The 16,088-nt window shown below is 38.8% G+C and overlaps 1 protein-coding gene across 1 annotated transcript in view; it reads left to right on the top strand.

Moving 5' to 3' along the window:
• The first annotated feature begins 866 nt into the window (after window positions 1-866).
• The window catches only part of LOC139716523 (uncharacterized), a 51,224-nt gene continuing 36,002 nt past the window's right edge, over window positions 867-16,088 (top strand). The window contains exons 1-5 of the mRNA XM_071628062.1: window positions 867-988; window positions 2,950-3,084; window positions 4,458-4,676; window positions 6,294-6,599; window positions 7,292-7,615. Coding sequence (XP_071484163.1) covers window positions 937-988; window positions 2,950-3,084; window positions 4,458-4,676; window positions 6,294-6,599; window positions 7,292-7,615 — 1,036 coding nt within the window. The 5' untranslated portion in view covers window positions 867-936. The remainder of the gene's footprint in view (window positions 989-2,949; window positions 3,085-4,457; window positions 4,677-6,293; window positions 6,600-7,291; window positions 7,616-16,088) is intronic.

Below are 16,088 nucleotides of genomic sequence, written 5' to 3'. Positions count from 1 at the left end.
TTTTGGGGGTTTATTGATTGAAATCAATTAATAATGCATTCTCTTGTTCGGAACAATGTCACGGACAAATTTCATCGAAAAAACAATGAAAAACATAAAGTCGAAAAAACAAAGAAATACATAAGAAATTCAAAAAACAATAAAATACTTAGGAATTTTCTTCTGATTGTGCAATTTTTTTTCTCTTGCATTTGCTAAGGACACTAAAAAGAATATTTACACCAAAAATGTGCCTGTTTTGAGCTTTATTTAGTGATTTATACCAAATTGTCTGATTTCATGCATCATTATGCATAAACTAGCATAATTTAGTGTAAATGATAATTTTTGAAAAAAATCAACTTCATGGTACTTTAGATTACATCATAGGCAATGCGTGTGCCAATTTTCGTCGCGATTGCGCGGTCGACGGCCGAGATCCGGAGGGGGGGGGGGGGGAGCCTGGGAGGCCCCCCCCCCCCCCCCCCCCCCCCGGCTCTATCATCTACCTAAATAGCCCGGCCTAGTTAGGGTTAAGTTATTTATTAAAAAAATCTTCGATTTTTAAACAAATTCACAAGAAAAAAAAATTGGCTCGTGAATTTGTTTATTTTCACATCTAATAATGAAATTCATTGAGATACCTGTAAAGACAGACAGATGGAGAGAGAGAGAGAGAGAGAGGGGGGGGGGGGGGGCGGGAGAACAGCCGAAGCTGTGGCTTTGATTGGGGATTCTATAATACTATATAATATGTGGGAATTCCCGGCCATGCGTAAACGTCCTATGACCTATATGCGCACGCATTAGGTGTCGGCACAATACTTTCTCTATCCGTTATAATACATGTGTTTGAAACAGGCCCGATTGATTGCCTACCTTCTGCTCGAAAACCAAGAATTAAACTAAGGCTTGACATAAATCTTCAAAACACCGTACTCGAACTTCTCCCCAGTTATGGGGTCTATAGGAATCACTTTCCTGGTCGTCACAGCAGTCATATATTTTGGTAAGTATGGATAATGAAATAGAGTACCATACAATGCTGTGGAATCTTCTGAACGTGAGCATGATGTCGCAATGTCCACTTCCGTGTTTCGCTGTGCTGAACACATTGCAGTAGAAAGTTGTATCGCATTGAAGGCCTTTGAAAGATCTGATCGTTTACGTGACCCTCCATTATTATCTGCTTGTGTGTGACTGTGTTGTTTGTGTGCTAGTGTGTCTTTTTTAATGCTTCTTTGTAAAACTAATTACAACTTTAAGAACTTAGAATTATGCCGGGTCCCAAGACAAGTAACTTTATGAAGGACTTTACACTAGTCCAAATTACTGGAATTCCCTGAATTTTTCACACAGTGCACATTAATATTTTTCTTTCATTACCTCGGCACCCATTGCAATGTATCATTAATACTGGAAGGTTTCAATTGTTGCTGTTAACTCTAAGCAATATTTACATGAATTATCTCCTTCACTTAAGAAACTGAGATGTATGCGTTTGTATATTAGTATTTTACTGTGGGAAATCGAAACAAGTTTGAGCTTGAACTTGAACTTAAACTTCGAAGATTTGTTGCTCAAGCGGCCCGACTGTAGACCCTGTTTTTTCCCCAAGAGATTGCCAGTTATTATATAGTTTTATTGATTGTCAAATGCATCGGCCACTATATAATTCTATCCGTATCTGGGACTTCATGTAGGCCCTAGGCCTACTCTCCTCGCGCTGAAGTCGTGTTTACATGAATGTACATGACATGTGTATGAAGTGAAATACTAAATGCTTCGATGACGGTTGGTCACGGGAATGGGAATGTCTGTAGGCCTATAAGGCAAAGGTCCCACTTCAAGGTATATAACGCTTCCATTATAGATTTCCCAGCCAAACTTAATTAGATATGCATTCGAATCGGGAATTCGGGTTCAAGTTCAAACGATATTCGTCAATACTCTATACTCTTATAGTTTACTTCCATTCTTCGAAATTAAATTTCGTGTTTGTCATTTCTTGTAAACCTTATTTCATTAAATTTAGAGAGACATTCATTAAATTTAGAGTGACATTTATTGAATCTATAACGACGCGAAATTGCCATTCATTTTCTCAGGAACTAAGTAGATGTTCAATTTCTTCGCAGATACAAATTCCAGTTAAGCTATAGTTCTATCTATATTAGACATTATTATATTCATGTACTCTCCTTCAGCCGCCACCAGTGTCATAATTTATAATGTTGATGGGTATGTTGCATTGATCACAGTTTGTCAGAGGATTGTTATAATATTTAAGAACTTTCAGCAAACGGTCCCATTTGAAGGTATACATGTACTGTATATGAAGTCTGCACACAAACGAATGCAGAGCACGCGGAGCGTTAAACCAGTCTCGAAAAAGACTACCAAAATGTTGTAAATGTCTAACTATTCGTGAATTGAAATTCCTAACGTTCGTCAGAGCAGTGCCTGTGCGAACTGGACTACCTGTACGTGTGTGTTTGAATTTTCACGCGTTTTTTACGTGTTTATGTGAAAAAAAATATAATCAAATCGCATCGAAGTCTTTGAATGTATATGACCGCCGTGATCATTGGAATTCGAAATTGAAAGGTCACATCGTTAAATTGAACGCAATTTGATCAAATTGGGCGGCAAATCTGCAATGACTTCTTATTTATACTTATCGTATCAGTTGTGGTGAATCTTTCACTATTCTGTTAAATAGCCACACCGGACCTAGGTTGAGCTTGAATCCCTTGCGTTTTGGAAAAGGACGGCATCGCTCGGACAATTTTATCCTCATTGACCTTGTAGAGATTTTTTTTTCGAGTATATCGCAACGAATTTATGTCAGGTCAACCATCTTATTTCAATATTCGCCGTCATAGAGGTGCACGATTTGGGATGGGATTTTGTCCTGAAATTTTCCCTTTAAGCAGAAATTCTCTTCTCACATGTTTAACTTTGTGGCAGGACAAGTAAGATCACAGCTTGTACCGGAAGACGTCGTGTATACGAACCCTCGTGCTGCTTTCTGGGAAGGGCAGCAAATTGTCAGTCTTCCCTGTTTATTCCGGGGAGAACCAATCGCGGTCTATTGGAAGAAAGGTAATAGTAATACACATGTGTGTGATTAACGACATTCCTAATAGTATATTGATAAGAATAAAAATGATATCGATGGTAGTGATTATGGTAATAATGAATGACAACAACAATATTACAATACTAGTAATTCTATTCATTACTCAGTCCATCAATGCTAATTATCACTGTCCGTGATAACAATTGTGTAAATTGGAGAGGTATGGCATGCGAATTATTTTTCACAGAACAGTGTGTGTTTGTGTTTGTGTTTGTGTGTGTGTGTGTGTGCGTGTGCGTGCGTGAGCATGCGCGTGTTAGTGTGTGTACATGTGTTTTGTTGTATGAGGAGGCCTATGTGTGGCGTGCGGTTAGCCGATAGGTGTACACGACGTGTAGAAAGTTTTCAGTAATAGCTCTTCAACTAACACCATTATGTTCTTCTTCGCACATTTTTTTTTATTTTACTTGGCATTTTGGTCAATTGACTGGACAAATTTTAGATAGTTTTACATCATAAACGCAACCTTTTTCGAAGTGAAACGCAGCCACGATGGCAGTACCAAAGCAAGCCACATCCATTAACATAATTACCGTTAAGAGTATTAAAGGCAGCGAGAACCGCTCCTCCCTGTAGGACGCCTCCTCATCGGGAGCAGAAAGGTATTCTCGTCTGAAAGAACTCCTCAACCATGAAGCTATACAAAATATCGGTTAGCACCACAACAATCAACCTGGGGTTTGATGAATTGAAGACCACAGTCAAATTCAAGTCTGCAAATATTTCAGATATCGAGCAAAATATTGAGAGAAAGGTCTGTCTGAGTTGAAAAAGTCTCTTCAAAAGATGATAAGATACGTTCCCATCATCACGTAAGCATCCTCATTGAACTCCAAAAAGGGAACTGGAAAATAAACTGTTATATCTATATTAAATCAAAATAGAGAGAAGAAGGAAACGTCTTTGAGGTACTTCAAGAAACTTTTGCTTCTAGGATTTTACGTCACTGCTTCTTCCCGAATTGCAATAGTCAACACTTTGTTAAAGGTTTCTGCGGAGCAAGATGAGACAAGCGCCCCTCCCCATCCTCCTCATGCACGACAGAAATATAATTTCACCTGCCTTTGAAGAACGAATGAGAAAGCGCACAAATTATGCTCTGTCAGCAAAACGCACCTTGTGTCATTTTCACATTTAATAACGAACCTTAGATTTAACCAAAACTTTAACGCTTCATAACTTTTGAACTGTCATGTGTACTACTGGTATTATTTTGCATATGTATTGTTTGAAGGTTAATCCTTTTGCGAAGTATTAGGAATATAGGATCAATATAAGGATTAAAAAAAAAACTTAAGGCTGAGATTTTGCTTTCCCGTCACTGTTTCCGTCACAGGTGCCACTGTTGACACGGCAGAGGATTTGATAGTCTGGTACAAAGGGCAGAAAAGTGGTACAAGGTTTGACGACGGTTCTGTCGACATACTAGTAAGCCAAAACTACAGCCTGGTATTTAAACAACCTCTCGACTTTAACATGGCCGGAAATTACATTTGTCGCGTCTCAAACTACAAAGCGGAACTCCACGCCAATAGTACCACGGTCACTGTTCGTGGTAAGTTCTGTACATCGAAAGCTTGGGCATACGCCGTGAGATTTTTTCTCTTTTCGTAATGCCAAAAGCTGTCACACATTGACTTCATATAATATCTTGGATTTTTATGTTTCTTTCTTTCTTCGCTGAATATACCCTAGTGATCATCCGTTCAACTGCTCAGCTTTTTATACTTTGACACGTTTGCATGTTGTTGTTGTTGGGGTTTTTTTTTGGTCGTTTTGATACACATTGGTCTCTGTGTTATGTTCGTGGTGTTCAAATCCTTTCGTACTTATTTCTTATGTTCCTGTAATTTTGGTGACTACGTGTGTTGCTCTATCCGCGAACCGACATGTAGGAGAGCAGGCATCAAATTGTACCTTCAATGCAATGTCATCATGTTCAATCCTCTGATTGACCCTTAACTCTTCTATTACCATTGACCATCTGTTCACATAAAAGGTCAATGGCACACAAAGCTCCTGGCCGTGGGGGGGGGGGGGGGGGGGGGGGGGGTGGGGGACTAGGGTGATGTAGAACTAGGGTGATGTAATCGACAATGTTGACCTGGAGTGGAGATATGTTTAGTTGACATGAACTTATGCGATCATTTTGAAAAAAAAAAGCGAATAGGATTAAACAAACACGATTAAACAAAACCAAGCATGAAAAGAAACGGAAATCAGAGATCAGCCTGAAGGAAAACCCGTGAATGAGAGCTGAACCGTCATGACCGTATTCACAGGGAGAATACAGTAAAACGAAAGTAATTGGTCACTATTGGACACATATCAAGAAATATATTACTAAGGTCAGAGAGTCAGGAAGCTTAACACCTCCGGTGAGGAAGCATAAAATATCTGTATTGGTTTCAGCTATGCACTTGCTTGCAAAATATCTCAGGTCACATGCTCATTGGTTTTAACAGAGTCAAGAAAATAAGATGTTTCTGTTTTTGTACGTAATTATTATTGTACGAACCAAAAATATAAAACTATGGGGTCTGATGTCAAAGGATTTTTTTTTATTTTAATGCAGGGAGGGGGCACATTTCCCTTGAACAAATTTAATACTGGGGTAAGACGCAATAAAGTTGTATAAACGTTACGTGTAAAAAAAAAAGAAAATCAACACAAAACACACAAGGGAAAATGACCCCTCCCCCTCGCGTTCTAATGACAATGATAATTTAGAAAAAAGAAATTATCATAATAATGATGATAACAATGCTGTATTTGTTAGAGGACATGCTTGTAAGTTATCGAGTTTTTGAAGGTAAAATGATGCACTCATTTTTTTTTTGCTGATTTAATTCAAATTTTCATAGATTTCTTTACAATATTATGCCACTGCTTACATTTCATACAGTTCTCTATGTATATCTCTCCACCCATAATCTCAATACGATATAATATATCATACATAACATGGGACAAAGTTAGCCTCCTTTGGATTGAAGAAAGTGTGATATTCAATTTGATTTTCCAGTTTCTTTCTCAAACATTTTCATTCATTTCTTTCTTCTTTTTTTTTTACTGGCATTGCAGAAATTTTACGTCCCCTAAAAAAAAAAAAAAGACAAACGAACAAACAAACGAAAAAGGGCATTAACTTTCTCCGTATTATCCAATCCAGAATTTCAAATGCAGACAACGCCGAGATTGACAGTTTTGAAGGGGGAGACCGCTTCATTGCCGTGTAAGCTTCCTTACACGCCCTATCGGGTCCAGTGGGTCGATGAATCCAGTGGTAAGGTGGTAGCGAATTATACAGACGGTACCTTCCATCCCCCGTCTGTCGGGAATGGTAGATACAGCATGGAAAATGACTTCAGCCTGACAATTAGTGAAGTCAGTGTTTTTGATGAGGCGACACTTACGTGTGAAGTCTTCGCGCACGATTCAAAGAGTTGGAAGAACTCGACAGAACTTACTGTGAATGGTATGTGTTTCCTGTTGCCATAGTGCTTTTGATCCTCATTTCATTCCATGTCGTTTGTGTACCAGAAGAGAGAGTACAAATACCTGAAATAAAATACATTTGACTCATGAGCATGTATGGAGAGATCAAGGGGGAGACATGGTGATCTATAAAGCAGAGCGTTGATGTAAAACATTTTGATTACCTTTTAAAAACCCTTATGATTATATGTATAGCTATACTTTGTCACTGTAATAGAGTGCGACAATTAAAAAAATATATATTGCAAATGCTGAGACTCCACAACAACCTAATGATACAAGCGGACGGGATATAGGGGAGAGTGTAATTATGGCTATAAATAGGAAACTGTGTTCTTCAAAACCCCTTATTTCCAGTTCAAAAAAAAAATCCTGGCGAACGACACAAAATCCTTCACAACATTCTGCTCGGTTTCACACGATATAGACACCAACTATTTTCGACGTATCAACAGATCTGTTATCAAGATATCGTTTGTAATATCTGATCTGAGAGAATATTTACTCATAGTGCTCTTTGTTTAGGTTTCTTTTATAACTTCCCATCAAAATTAAAAACATTTTTCTTGACAAAGAAGTTCAAAGTTATGCAAATCATATACATCATAATAATGGTTAATATAATCTTAGTCACATTCTGTCAACTTTATCTGTGTGTCGTCGACCCCTCAGCCCATGGGAGCCATCCTAGCTTTGACAGATGCCAAGGGGATAAACAGTGTACCAAGGAAGTGAACAACCGAGATTTCCAGCTCTCTTGCACAGTACACGGGGCCAAACCAAACGTCACAATTTCACTAACAGGGGCCGGAAAGTCAGACCTAACGCTACTCCCTGCGTCCTTCGAGAGACGGGAGGATGGTTCCAGCGACCAAACAGTCTATGCGAACGTGTCAATGAGTTTCGAGAGTAGCAGCGAAACATTTACGTGCAGCACCCATGGAGAAGCTGCACATGGGACTGAAAGTGCAATGATAACGGTGATCTTGAAGTCAGGTAGGACTTTTACCTAAACAAGGCTATCGCCAAATTGTGTCTCGCCCATTCGCGTACAAGGAATTAATATTTTTTTAACTCCCAGAAGTTGATTGACCTGCTTATGACCTTTGACCTTGTGGTGACCTTCAACACCCTAAGGGACATTTACCATCCAAGTTTGGTCACAAACGGACAAAGGATCAAAAGTAATGAGCCATAATCGAAACGCGCCATAAAAACTTAACATTGGGCCCTAAAAATTTGTTGACCCCTTTCTGTGACCTTTGACCTTGTGATGACCTTTAACTCCCCAAGGGACATCTACCGTCCATGTTTGGTGACAAACAGACATAGGGATCAAAAGTTATGAGCCACAATCAAAACGCGCCCTAAAAACATAACATTGGGCCCTAAAACTTTGCTGACCCCTGTCTGTGACCTTTGACCTTGTGACGACCTTCACCTCCCCAAGGGACATCTTTCATCCAAGTTTGGTCAGAAACGGACAAAGGGATCAAAAGTTATGAGCCATAAACGAAATGCGCCCCAAAAACTTAACATTGGGCCCTAAAAGTTCGTTGACCCCTGTCTGTAACCTTTGACCTTGTGGTTACCTTCAACTTCCCAAGAGACATCATCTCTCACCATCACCCAAGTTTGATTGCCATTGTAGCAACATGTGCTGAGTTACGTGTGATAAGAGAGTCTTGCAAGTAAACTTTAACGTATGACCTCAAATGACCTATGACCTTATCATGTGACCTCTTACGGCACCATAACATGAAGGTACCCCCAGTGCATCCATCACCCAAGTTTGATTGCCATTGTAGCAACATGTGTCGAGTTACATGTGATAAGAGAGTCTTGCAAGTAAACATTAACGTATGACCTCGAATGACCTTTGACCTTATCCTGTGACCTCCAACGGCACCATAACATGAAGGTACCCCCAGTGCATCTATGACCCAAGTTAGGTTGTAATCCAAGCAACTTATGTGAAGTTATTTGTCAAAAGAGAGTCTTGCAGGTAAACTTTGACATAGAAAAGAGAGTCTTGCACATACTCTTTAATATATGACCTCAAAATGACCTTTGACAATATCACATGACCTCTGACAACACCATAACATGAAGATACCCCTAGAGCTTCTATCACCCAAGTGTGGCTGCCATTGCTGTAACAGTTGCAAAGTTATGCATCATAAGAGAGTCTTGCAGGTAAACTTTAACATTTGTGACGGACGACGGACGACGGACGGACGACGGACGGACGACGGACGGACGCCATTTGGATCCCTTAGTCTCGCCTCCACCTCCGGTGGGCGAGACAAAAAGAGAAAATCAAATTTGTGGTAAAGTTGACTTAATGAGCCATGAACAGTCAAATGTTCAGTAAATCGGTACTAGATACAATGGTGTAACTCTATTAGTTTTATCTGGCTCCATTGAACGGTGACATCGATAAAAACAAAACTGCAAACAAAATGAGGGGATAACTTCGTGTGGCCTTACGAACATGGACCATATTGTGAAAATCATTACCCCTCCCGCACTCACCTTCTGGTAAGATTCGCTAATGCTGACTCAGTGCAGTTCAAGGATAGTTTTATACTGAAGAATTGAAGTTCTTTTTTTTTGTTCTGATTTCAAGGAGGATAGTGAAGTTGAAACTTGAATGCTTCATTTACATTGTCGCCCCATATGATTTGCATAGTACGACACTCTTGAACACTCACTATTGATTAAATTCGTAAATTTTGCATATTTGGTCCGACGATAATGCAAATTTCACTGTTGAAGTTCGAAAATGGAAGAGTTTTGGTTAGATCATGGGACAGTGAATGGTCCCTTTTGGGAAAAAAAAAGTAGGTCTACCTGAAGAAAGATTTTATATTTCAAACTTGGACTAAGTGATTTGATGTACATGACTGTAACAGGAGTCTCTGGTTACTATAATTGTATTGATAGGTAAGCCTGCGAAAACCAATAAGTTGATGTGAGGCAAAACCATGCAAAAGAAAGGAGGTAACAATGTCATTACGTCAGAAGTTTGCCATTGACACATTGTAGTAATCGCCTCGTTTTCTTTGCCTTCAACATAATTTGTCGATGAAGTCATGTGCAAATTTGGCAAGCCGAAAAAATTATTTCATCTTTAATATGTGCAAAATTCCTTTAACCCTAATCCCACCGGGTTTTTTGAGGGACTTGAAACCACCGGGGGGGGGGGGTGCTTTTTGGCCCCCTTCAGATCTCGGTCGTGGATCGCGCGATCCTCGCGAAAATTTGCACTGAGGTAGAGGCCAATGTAATGTACAAGACTGTATAGTTAGATTTTTCACATTTTAATTTATGTATTTTATATTAATTAATTTATGCTAATTTATGCAAAATATTTTTTTTTTGCCTATAAATAAAAAAATAGAGCTCCAAGACTTCTAATTTTTGGTGAACATATTCTTTCCAATACCCTCAACAATAATATTGAAGCAAAAAATCGGCTTCATAATTATTTCTTTTGTATTTTATTGTTTATTGAATTTCGTATGTATTTCTTTAGTTTTTTTACTTATTGTTTTTGTTAGTTTTTTGTCAATATTTGTCGCAGAACTTTTTTAAAGCATAATCAGGCTAAAATAAATCATTATCAGCCATTGAAAGTAAAAATATTTGTTTTTATATGAATTAATTGCAAAAACACAATTTACATTGGATTTGTACACAAAATCACGTTTTTGAGCAATTTTTGGGCCGACAAATTTTTTTCGAAGGGGCTTGGTTTCAAAACGGTATGCCCGGGAGCGACAAATTTGGTCTCAAAAGTTGCGCGATACTTGAAAGAAAAAAGTCATAAAATGTCGCGGCGAGAGCATCACGCGTTGCGGAATAATCACGCAAAACGTCGAGGGGGGAGGGGGGGAGGGCAAAATGCCTCCCCCCCCCCCCCCCGGTGGGAATAGGGTTAACGTCTACCATTTTATTCGTCTACCTTTACAGTGGTCTCAGTAGGAATGTATGGTGAATAATGATGAGCAATAATGCCATTACGGCAGATAATATCATGCCGAAAGCTGTCATGGCATTACTAGGGCTTCTATGAATTGGTTGATAAATTTTTATGAATGAATTGATTGGTTGCAATGTTAATGACAAAACGTCCCCTTGTAGCGCACAAATGAACACACACACACACACGTGTAAACATGCACCCACCATGTGCATTTTAGAAAGACTACAGCTAGGTATATTGATTCGTTGATTTGTATACCAAAGCCAGTAAAAGCCATTGCTTCTCCACATACATGGTCATCATGCTTGAAGTCTTTCTTTTTTTTTTCTTTTCATTCTTCTTTTGTCGTCCATGTGCAGGAGGACTCTCCGTGGGTGCAATTTTCGGAATAATTGCGATAATTCTTATCGTCTTGGGTCTGGTGTTTTTCCTTGTGTTTAAACGCATGAGGAAGAAGCAAGATGATGGACACAAACGAGGTAGATATCATTTTTAAACGTCTTTCAAAGCATTGTTAAGTGTTGTTACAGCAACGATATGACGGCATTGATTTGACTTATAGAGCCAACAACACAACACAACACAACACAACACAACACAACACAACACAACACAACACAACACAAGACAACACAACACAGCATTATAATGACACAATGAAGTAGAGATAGAATGCAAATCTAAATTTCAAGGAATTTGAGTTCTTTGTTTGAAGTAAATGATTTAAGTATTCAGAGACTTCCGAAATATTTGATCTCGACTTTTATGCAACAGCTCCCTGAGTAGTCGTATTGTTGCTAAATCTATACACCATTTCTTTCGTTTGTATTCGCCTCACGAGAACTGTTGGGGAATCTGAGGAAACAAATACAATCCTACAAGCCTGGTGATGCAACGAAAATTACACTTAACGTGAACCAGGTGAATCTTGGGTTATTTGGTGTGATGTCAACTGGCAAGTCGGCCTTTATCAATTCGGTCATGTTCGCCTTGACAGGTAATACACTTTCTTCATGATATTTGTTACATTAATCTGCAACTTATCTTAACTTTTATATTCAGTATACAGATCGAAGAAAACTGTTAATACCTTACTGTGGACAATTTGGCCAGATAAAAAAGGCAGAAACAGAGGTCATTACATCAAGTGTTGTTCAGATACGTGAAAGATACGTACTGCACAGATGAAATGTAGCGTTGAAACCATTTTGAAATCGATTCCATTAAGATAATTTTTTGTTCTGTGTTTACCAATGACCCATTAATGAGAAATTAAGGAATCTCAAATAATTTTTATATTAATGGTTAACCTGATCGATAGATAGTCTGTTGTGTGTTTTTATTTTTTGGTTTGAATTTCTGTCTTTGATTTTCGTCATCAACCCAGTGCTGCATTAGTCTGCTATTGTTAAGACATTGTGGAATCTACATTAACACAATCCTACATAACATCGTATCATTAGTGTATCATATGTTTTATGTTTTGTGGGAGGATGGGGAGAATGATGGATGCATGGCTGCTTGGATCTGGAGTCAGAATGCAAGTGTTCTTTATTCACTGTTCTCCAGTATACTATTCCAACACAGTCATTTACATTTGATACATTACTGTACATATGTTTACAAAACATGTCCCGGTGACTTTCCGGTGTTGTTTACATTTACATCGCTGATATCGTGAGATGAGGTGAAGACAGATGACAGGAGGAGTGGAAAGGGAGTGGGGAATAGAAAGTGGCTGTCAGCATATCAGAAGATCTTGATGAGAGAAAGAAAGCAGAGAACGATAAGAACTTGACTGTGGAGGGTGGCGATGAGATGGATGACTATGGAATGAATGAAACATGCTGTTCACTGCTACAGCATAGATAGACATAATATTTCGTGTACAGACACAATTTCCCTTCCCTTCTTGGAAAAGAAACTATGTCAAGCCATTATGGCAAGCCATAGGGGAAAAAACAAAATGTATTCGATGTTCACAAAAAATATATGCGAAATTAAAATATGTTTCATATGTATGACGATATATGGGCTGAAAAACAAAGAGCATCAATAAATGTATGCCTTGTTAAAAATATATGCGTTAAGAAAAATATATGAGCATAAATAGATATATTCTTCGTGCAACAAATATGTGAGCATAATATATTATATGCTAAAAATATATGCGCTGAAAATTGTGATCATAGATGAATAGGCCTATATGCTGTAATAAAAAAGGAAGAGCATAAATAAACATGCACATTTGAAATTATATATGGGTAAAATATATATTATACAAAAAAGCGATATGTGCAATCCAACGTTTCCTTCATTATTTAAACTTCATATTAACTAGAAATTAGCACTTCGATACTAGTATCGTTGGGCTTTGTGATATGTGCGCGGGGAGGTATTGTTCGTACGAGAATTATGTTTGAACGTCTTACAAATCTTGTGCAAGAAAAAAAAAAACTATTCGTACCCCAAAAATATGTGCGCAAGGAAAAATATATGAGCTCTCTATATAGTCTTTAAATGGGCCTTTTCAAACCCTATAGATCAAGTCCGAGATAGACCATGCCGCAATCAGGTCAGATCAGAATGCATGCTGGTGCGGCAAGTACAATCGAGCTCTGCAAGATCAGACTATAGACGTATTCGGGGGCGCTGATGAGACGTCTAGTCAAGGCGCTAATTCCTGTAAGAGGCTTAATTAAGGAGTTCGTTCAACCCACCCCGCAGAAAAGGTTTGACCAGACAAGGTGGTAGATGGGACCTCTATGAACATCCCCAGGTAGTATGTGGTTCCAAATTGTGGTGTCAATAGAATTTTACTGGCCATTTTTCATCATGATTTGTTGGAACAAACGTAAAAGAGTCTGCGCACGCCAAGACTATTACACGCACCACTAGCACTGCTACAGGCGGCAGTGCCAGTGCTGCGTGTAGTAGTCTTAGCGCGCATATACTTTTTCTTCGATAAACAAGGGTTTTGCCTTGCAAACTAACTTTTCACGCCAAGCTGGGTTCGGTGTAGTGTAGTTTCTAGCCGTTTTTATTTCGTCTTTATTTCCAGAGTTCAAGCAAGCCGAGTGAGAGCGCATACCCGGTGATTGTGACGACCGAATTGCAATCACTGGGTGTGTGCTCTCACTCCACTTAGCGCAACATATACAGCGGGCTTCTGCATAATACACAAGCTGCAACTCAGAGAAATAAAGACGAAAAAACGGCTAGAAATTAAGACTAGGATCGGTAAACGCTTGTCGCTATTTGGGGCACTGAAAACGACAAACTCACACAGTTTTTGCATTTATTTCATGAAGAATTCATCAAAACTGCATAAAACTATATATGTACATGTTGCTAGAGATGTCATCCATACAGTGGGATTCATTGTAAGTTATAATATTGTGCATGGTTACCATGGTAACCGGATGCCTAAAGATGACTGGTAACCCCCAAAATGCCTCCTGCTGCTGCAAACATTGTTTTTTTTAAATCATATAGATGCAATTAAAAAAAAAACTTTTTTATTGATCTTCGTTAAAAAAGTTTTCCCTGTTGCCATGGCAACCAGTATTATCCAATCAGAATTTAGTTGTCAATAACTCAAAAACTAAAGCCCATAATTTCAAAAAGCTCAATAAGCATGTCCTTCCTTCTGCATAAAGTGTGCGACATGTATGTGAAGAATATTTTGAAGCATTCTCAAGTTACAGCAAAATTTGTAAGCAAAGGCATAATAAACGGCCATTGAAAGAAAGATATCATTTTCGAATAGTAAAATGAATGAAAAAGTTGCATCCGTCGTACTTTCAACACAAATTTGACTTCAAAGCATAGGCAAATGTATATAGTTTTTAATAATGTATGGACACAAATTTCCCTTTGAAAATAAGAGGAATACAGAAAGCAAACCCAATATTCTATAGTAGCTCTTTCGAGTATTGACAGAGCGATGGTTATTCAAAACAATCCTAGAAAAGAGCAGAGGAAAGCAATTGAATGTTTATGTTCTTAAAGGAAGTTTATTCAAGAATACCGATAAATTCCTTTCTAAAGAAGGAATATACACGTGCGCTGGATTATCCATCAAAGAATTAAGCGTACTTTTGTAATCGTTAGCTATTGTAATATGTATATATATATATATATATATATATATATATAGAATAAAATGAAATATCATGATATGTAAATTTCATTCAAAACGTGCAGTAATGAATTAATGCTGAGGAGAGAATGAGGGAAAAATCTTGGGCGTCTTTTCCCTTTTTATCCAGACTAATTTTACAGTGTAGAGCTCATCTACAATGAGTGATGTGCACGAAAGGCAAAAGAAACAAACCTGTCGAAATTCCAGATATTTTTGGGAGTTACCAATCACCTGTAGGCATCCGGTTACTATGGTAACCATGCACATTATTATACCTTACAATGTATCCCATTGTATTACTGACATCTCTAGCAACATGCACATTATAGTTTTAAGGCGTTTCGATGAATCCTTCGTGAAATAAATGCAAAAACTGTGATAATTTTGTCATTTCCAGTGCCCCAATAGCGACAAGCGTTACCGACCATAGTCTTAATTTCTAGCTGTTTTTATTTCGCTTTTATTTCTCTAAGTTACAGCTTGTGTATTGTGCAGAAGCCCGCTGTATTGCGCTAAGCCGAGTGAGGGTGCATGCTCAATGATTGCCACAAAAAACGGTTCGGGCGTCACAATCGCTGGGTATGCACTCTCACTTGGCTTGCTTCAACTCGGAGAAATAAAGACGAAATAAAAACGTCTGGAAACTACACTACACCGACCCCAGCTTAGCGTGAAAAGTTAGTTTGCTGGCAAAAACCGATGTTTGTCGCGGAAAAAGTCTTTGTACGCTAAGACTATAACACGCACCACTGGCATTGGCGCCTGTAGCAGTGCTAGTGGTACGTGTAGTAGTCTTAGTGTGCGCAGACGCTTCCTCGAAGAATATGGTCATGTCGCAACTAAAATGGCCTGTAAAATTTCATTGATACCACAATTTGATATCACATACTACCTAGGGGTGTTCCAGAGGGTCCAACCTACCACCCCATGCAGTCAAACCTTTTCTGCGGGGTGGGTTGAACGAAGTCATTTTTTCTGGGTCGCTGCGCCTGGACTAGTCGCATCATTTGACGGAATTAATGACTACATTGTATTCATATTCTGAATTCGTGCTTTGTATACCGAGTCAGCTGTACCAAGTACGTTCGTGCGGTGGATCGGGAATCGGGACTAAAGGTGCAATCACACATCGCCGGTTTAGATGGCGGTTCATGGCGGTTCAGCAAATCGCCGTGCTCCGCCAAAGACCGTGTTTACACCGTACACAAACCGTGGTCATCCGTCACCCATCCGCCATGAACCGCGAGAACCGCCAGAAAAATTAAACATGTTTAATTTTTCGTGGCGGTCTTGGCGGTTTGAAATGGACCGTGTTCACATCGCCGTCCATCGTGTTA

This window comes from Diadema antillarum, unplaced genomic scaffold (genome assembly GCF_040938485.1).
Source record: "Diadema antillarum isolate AM-2024a unplaced genomic scaffold, OU_Dant_1.0 scf00000066, whole genome shotgun sequence".
NCBI lineage: Eukaryota > Metazoa > Echinodermata > Echinoidea > Diadematoida > Diadematidae > Diadema > Diadema antillarum.
This window is presented reverse-complemented; position numbering and strand designations above follow the sequence as displayed.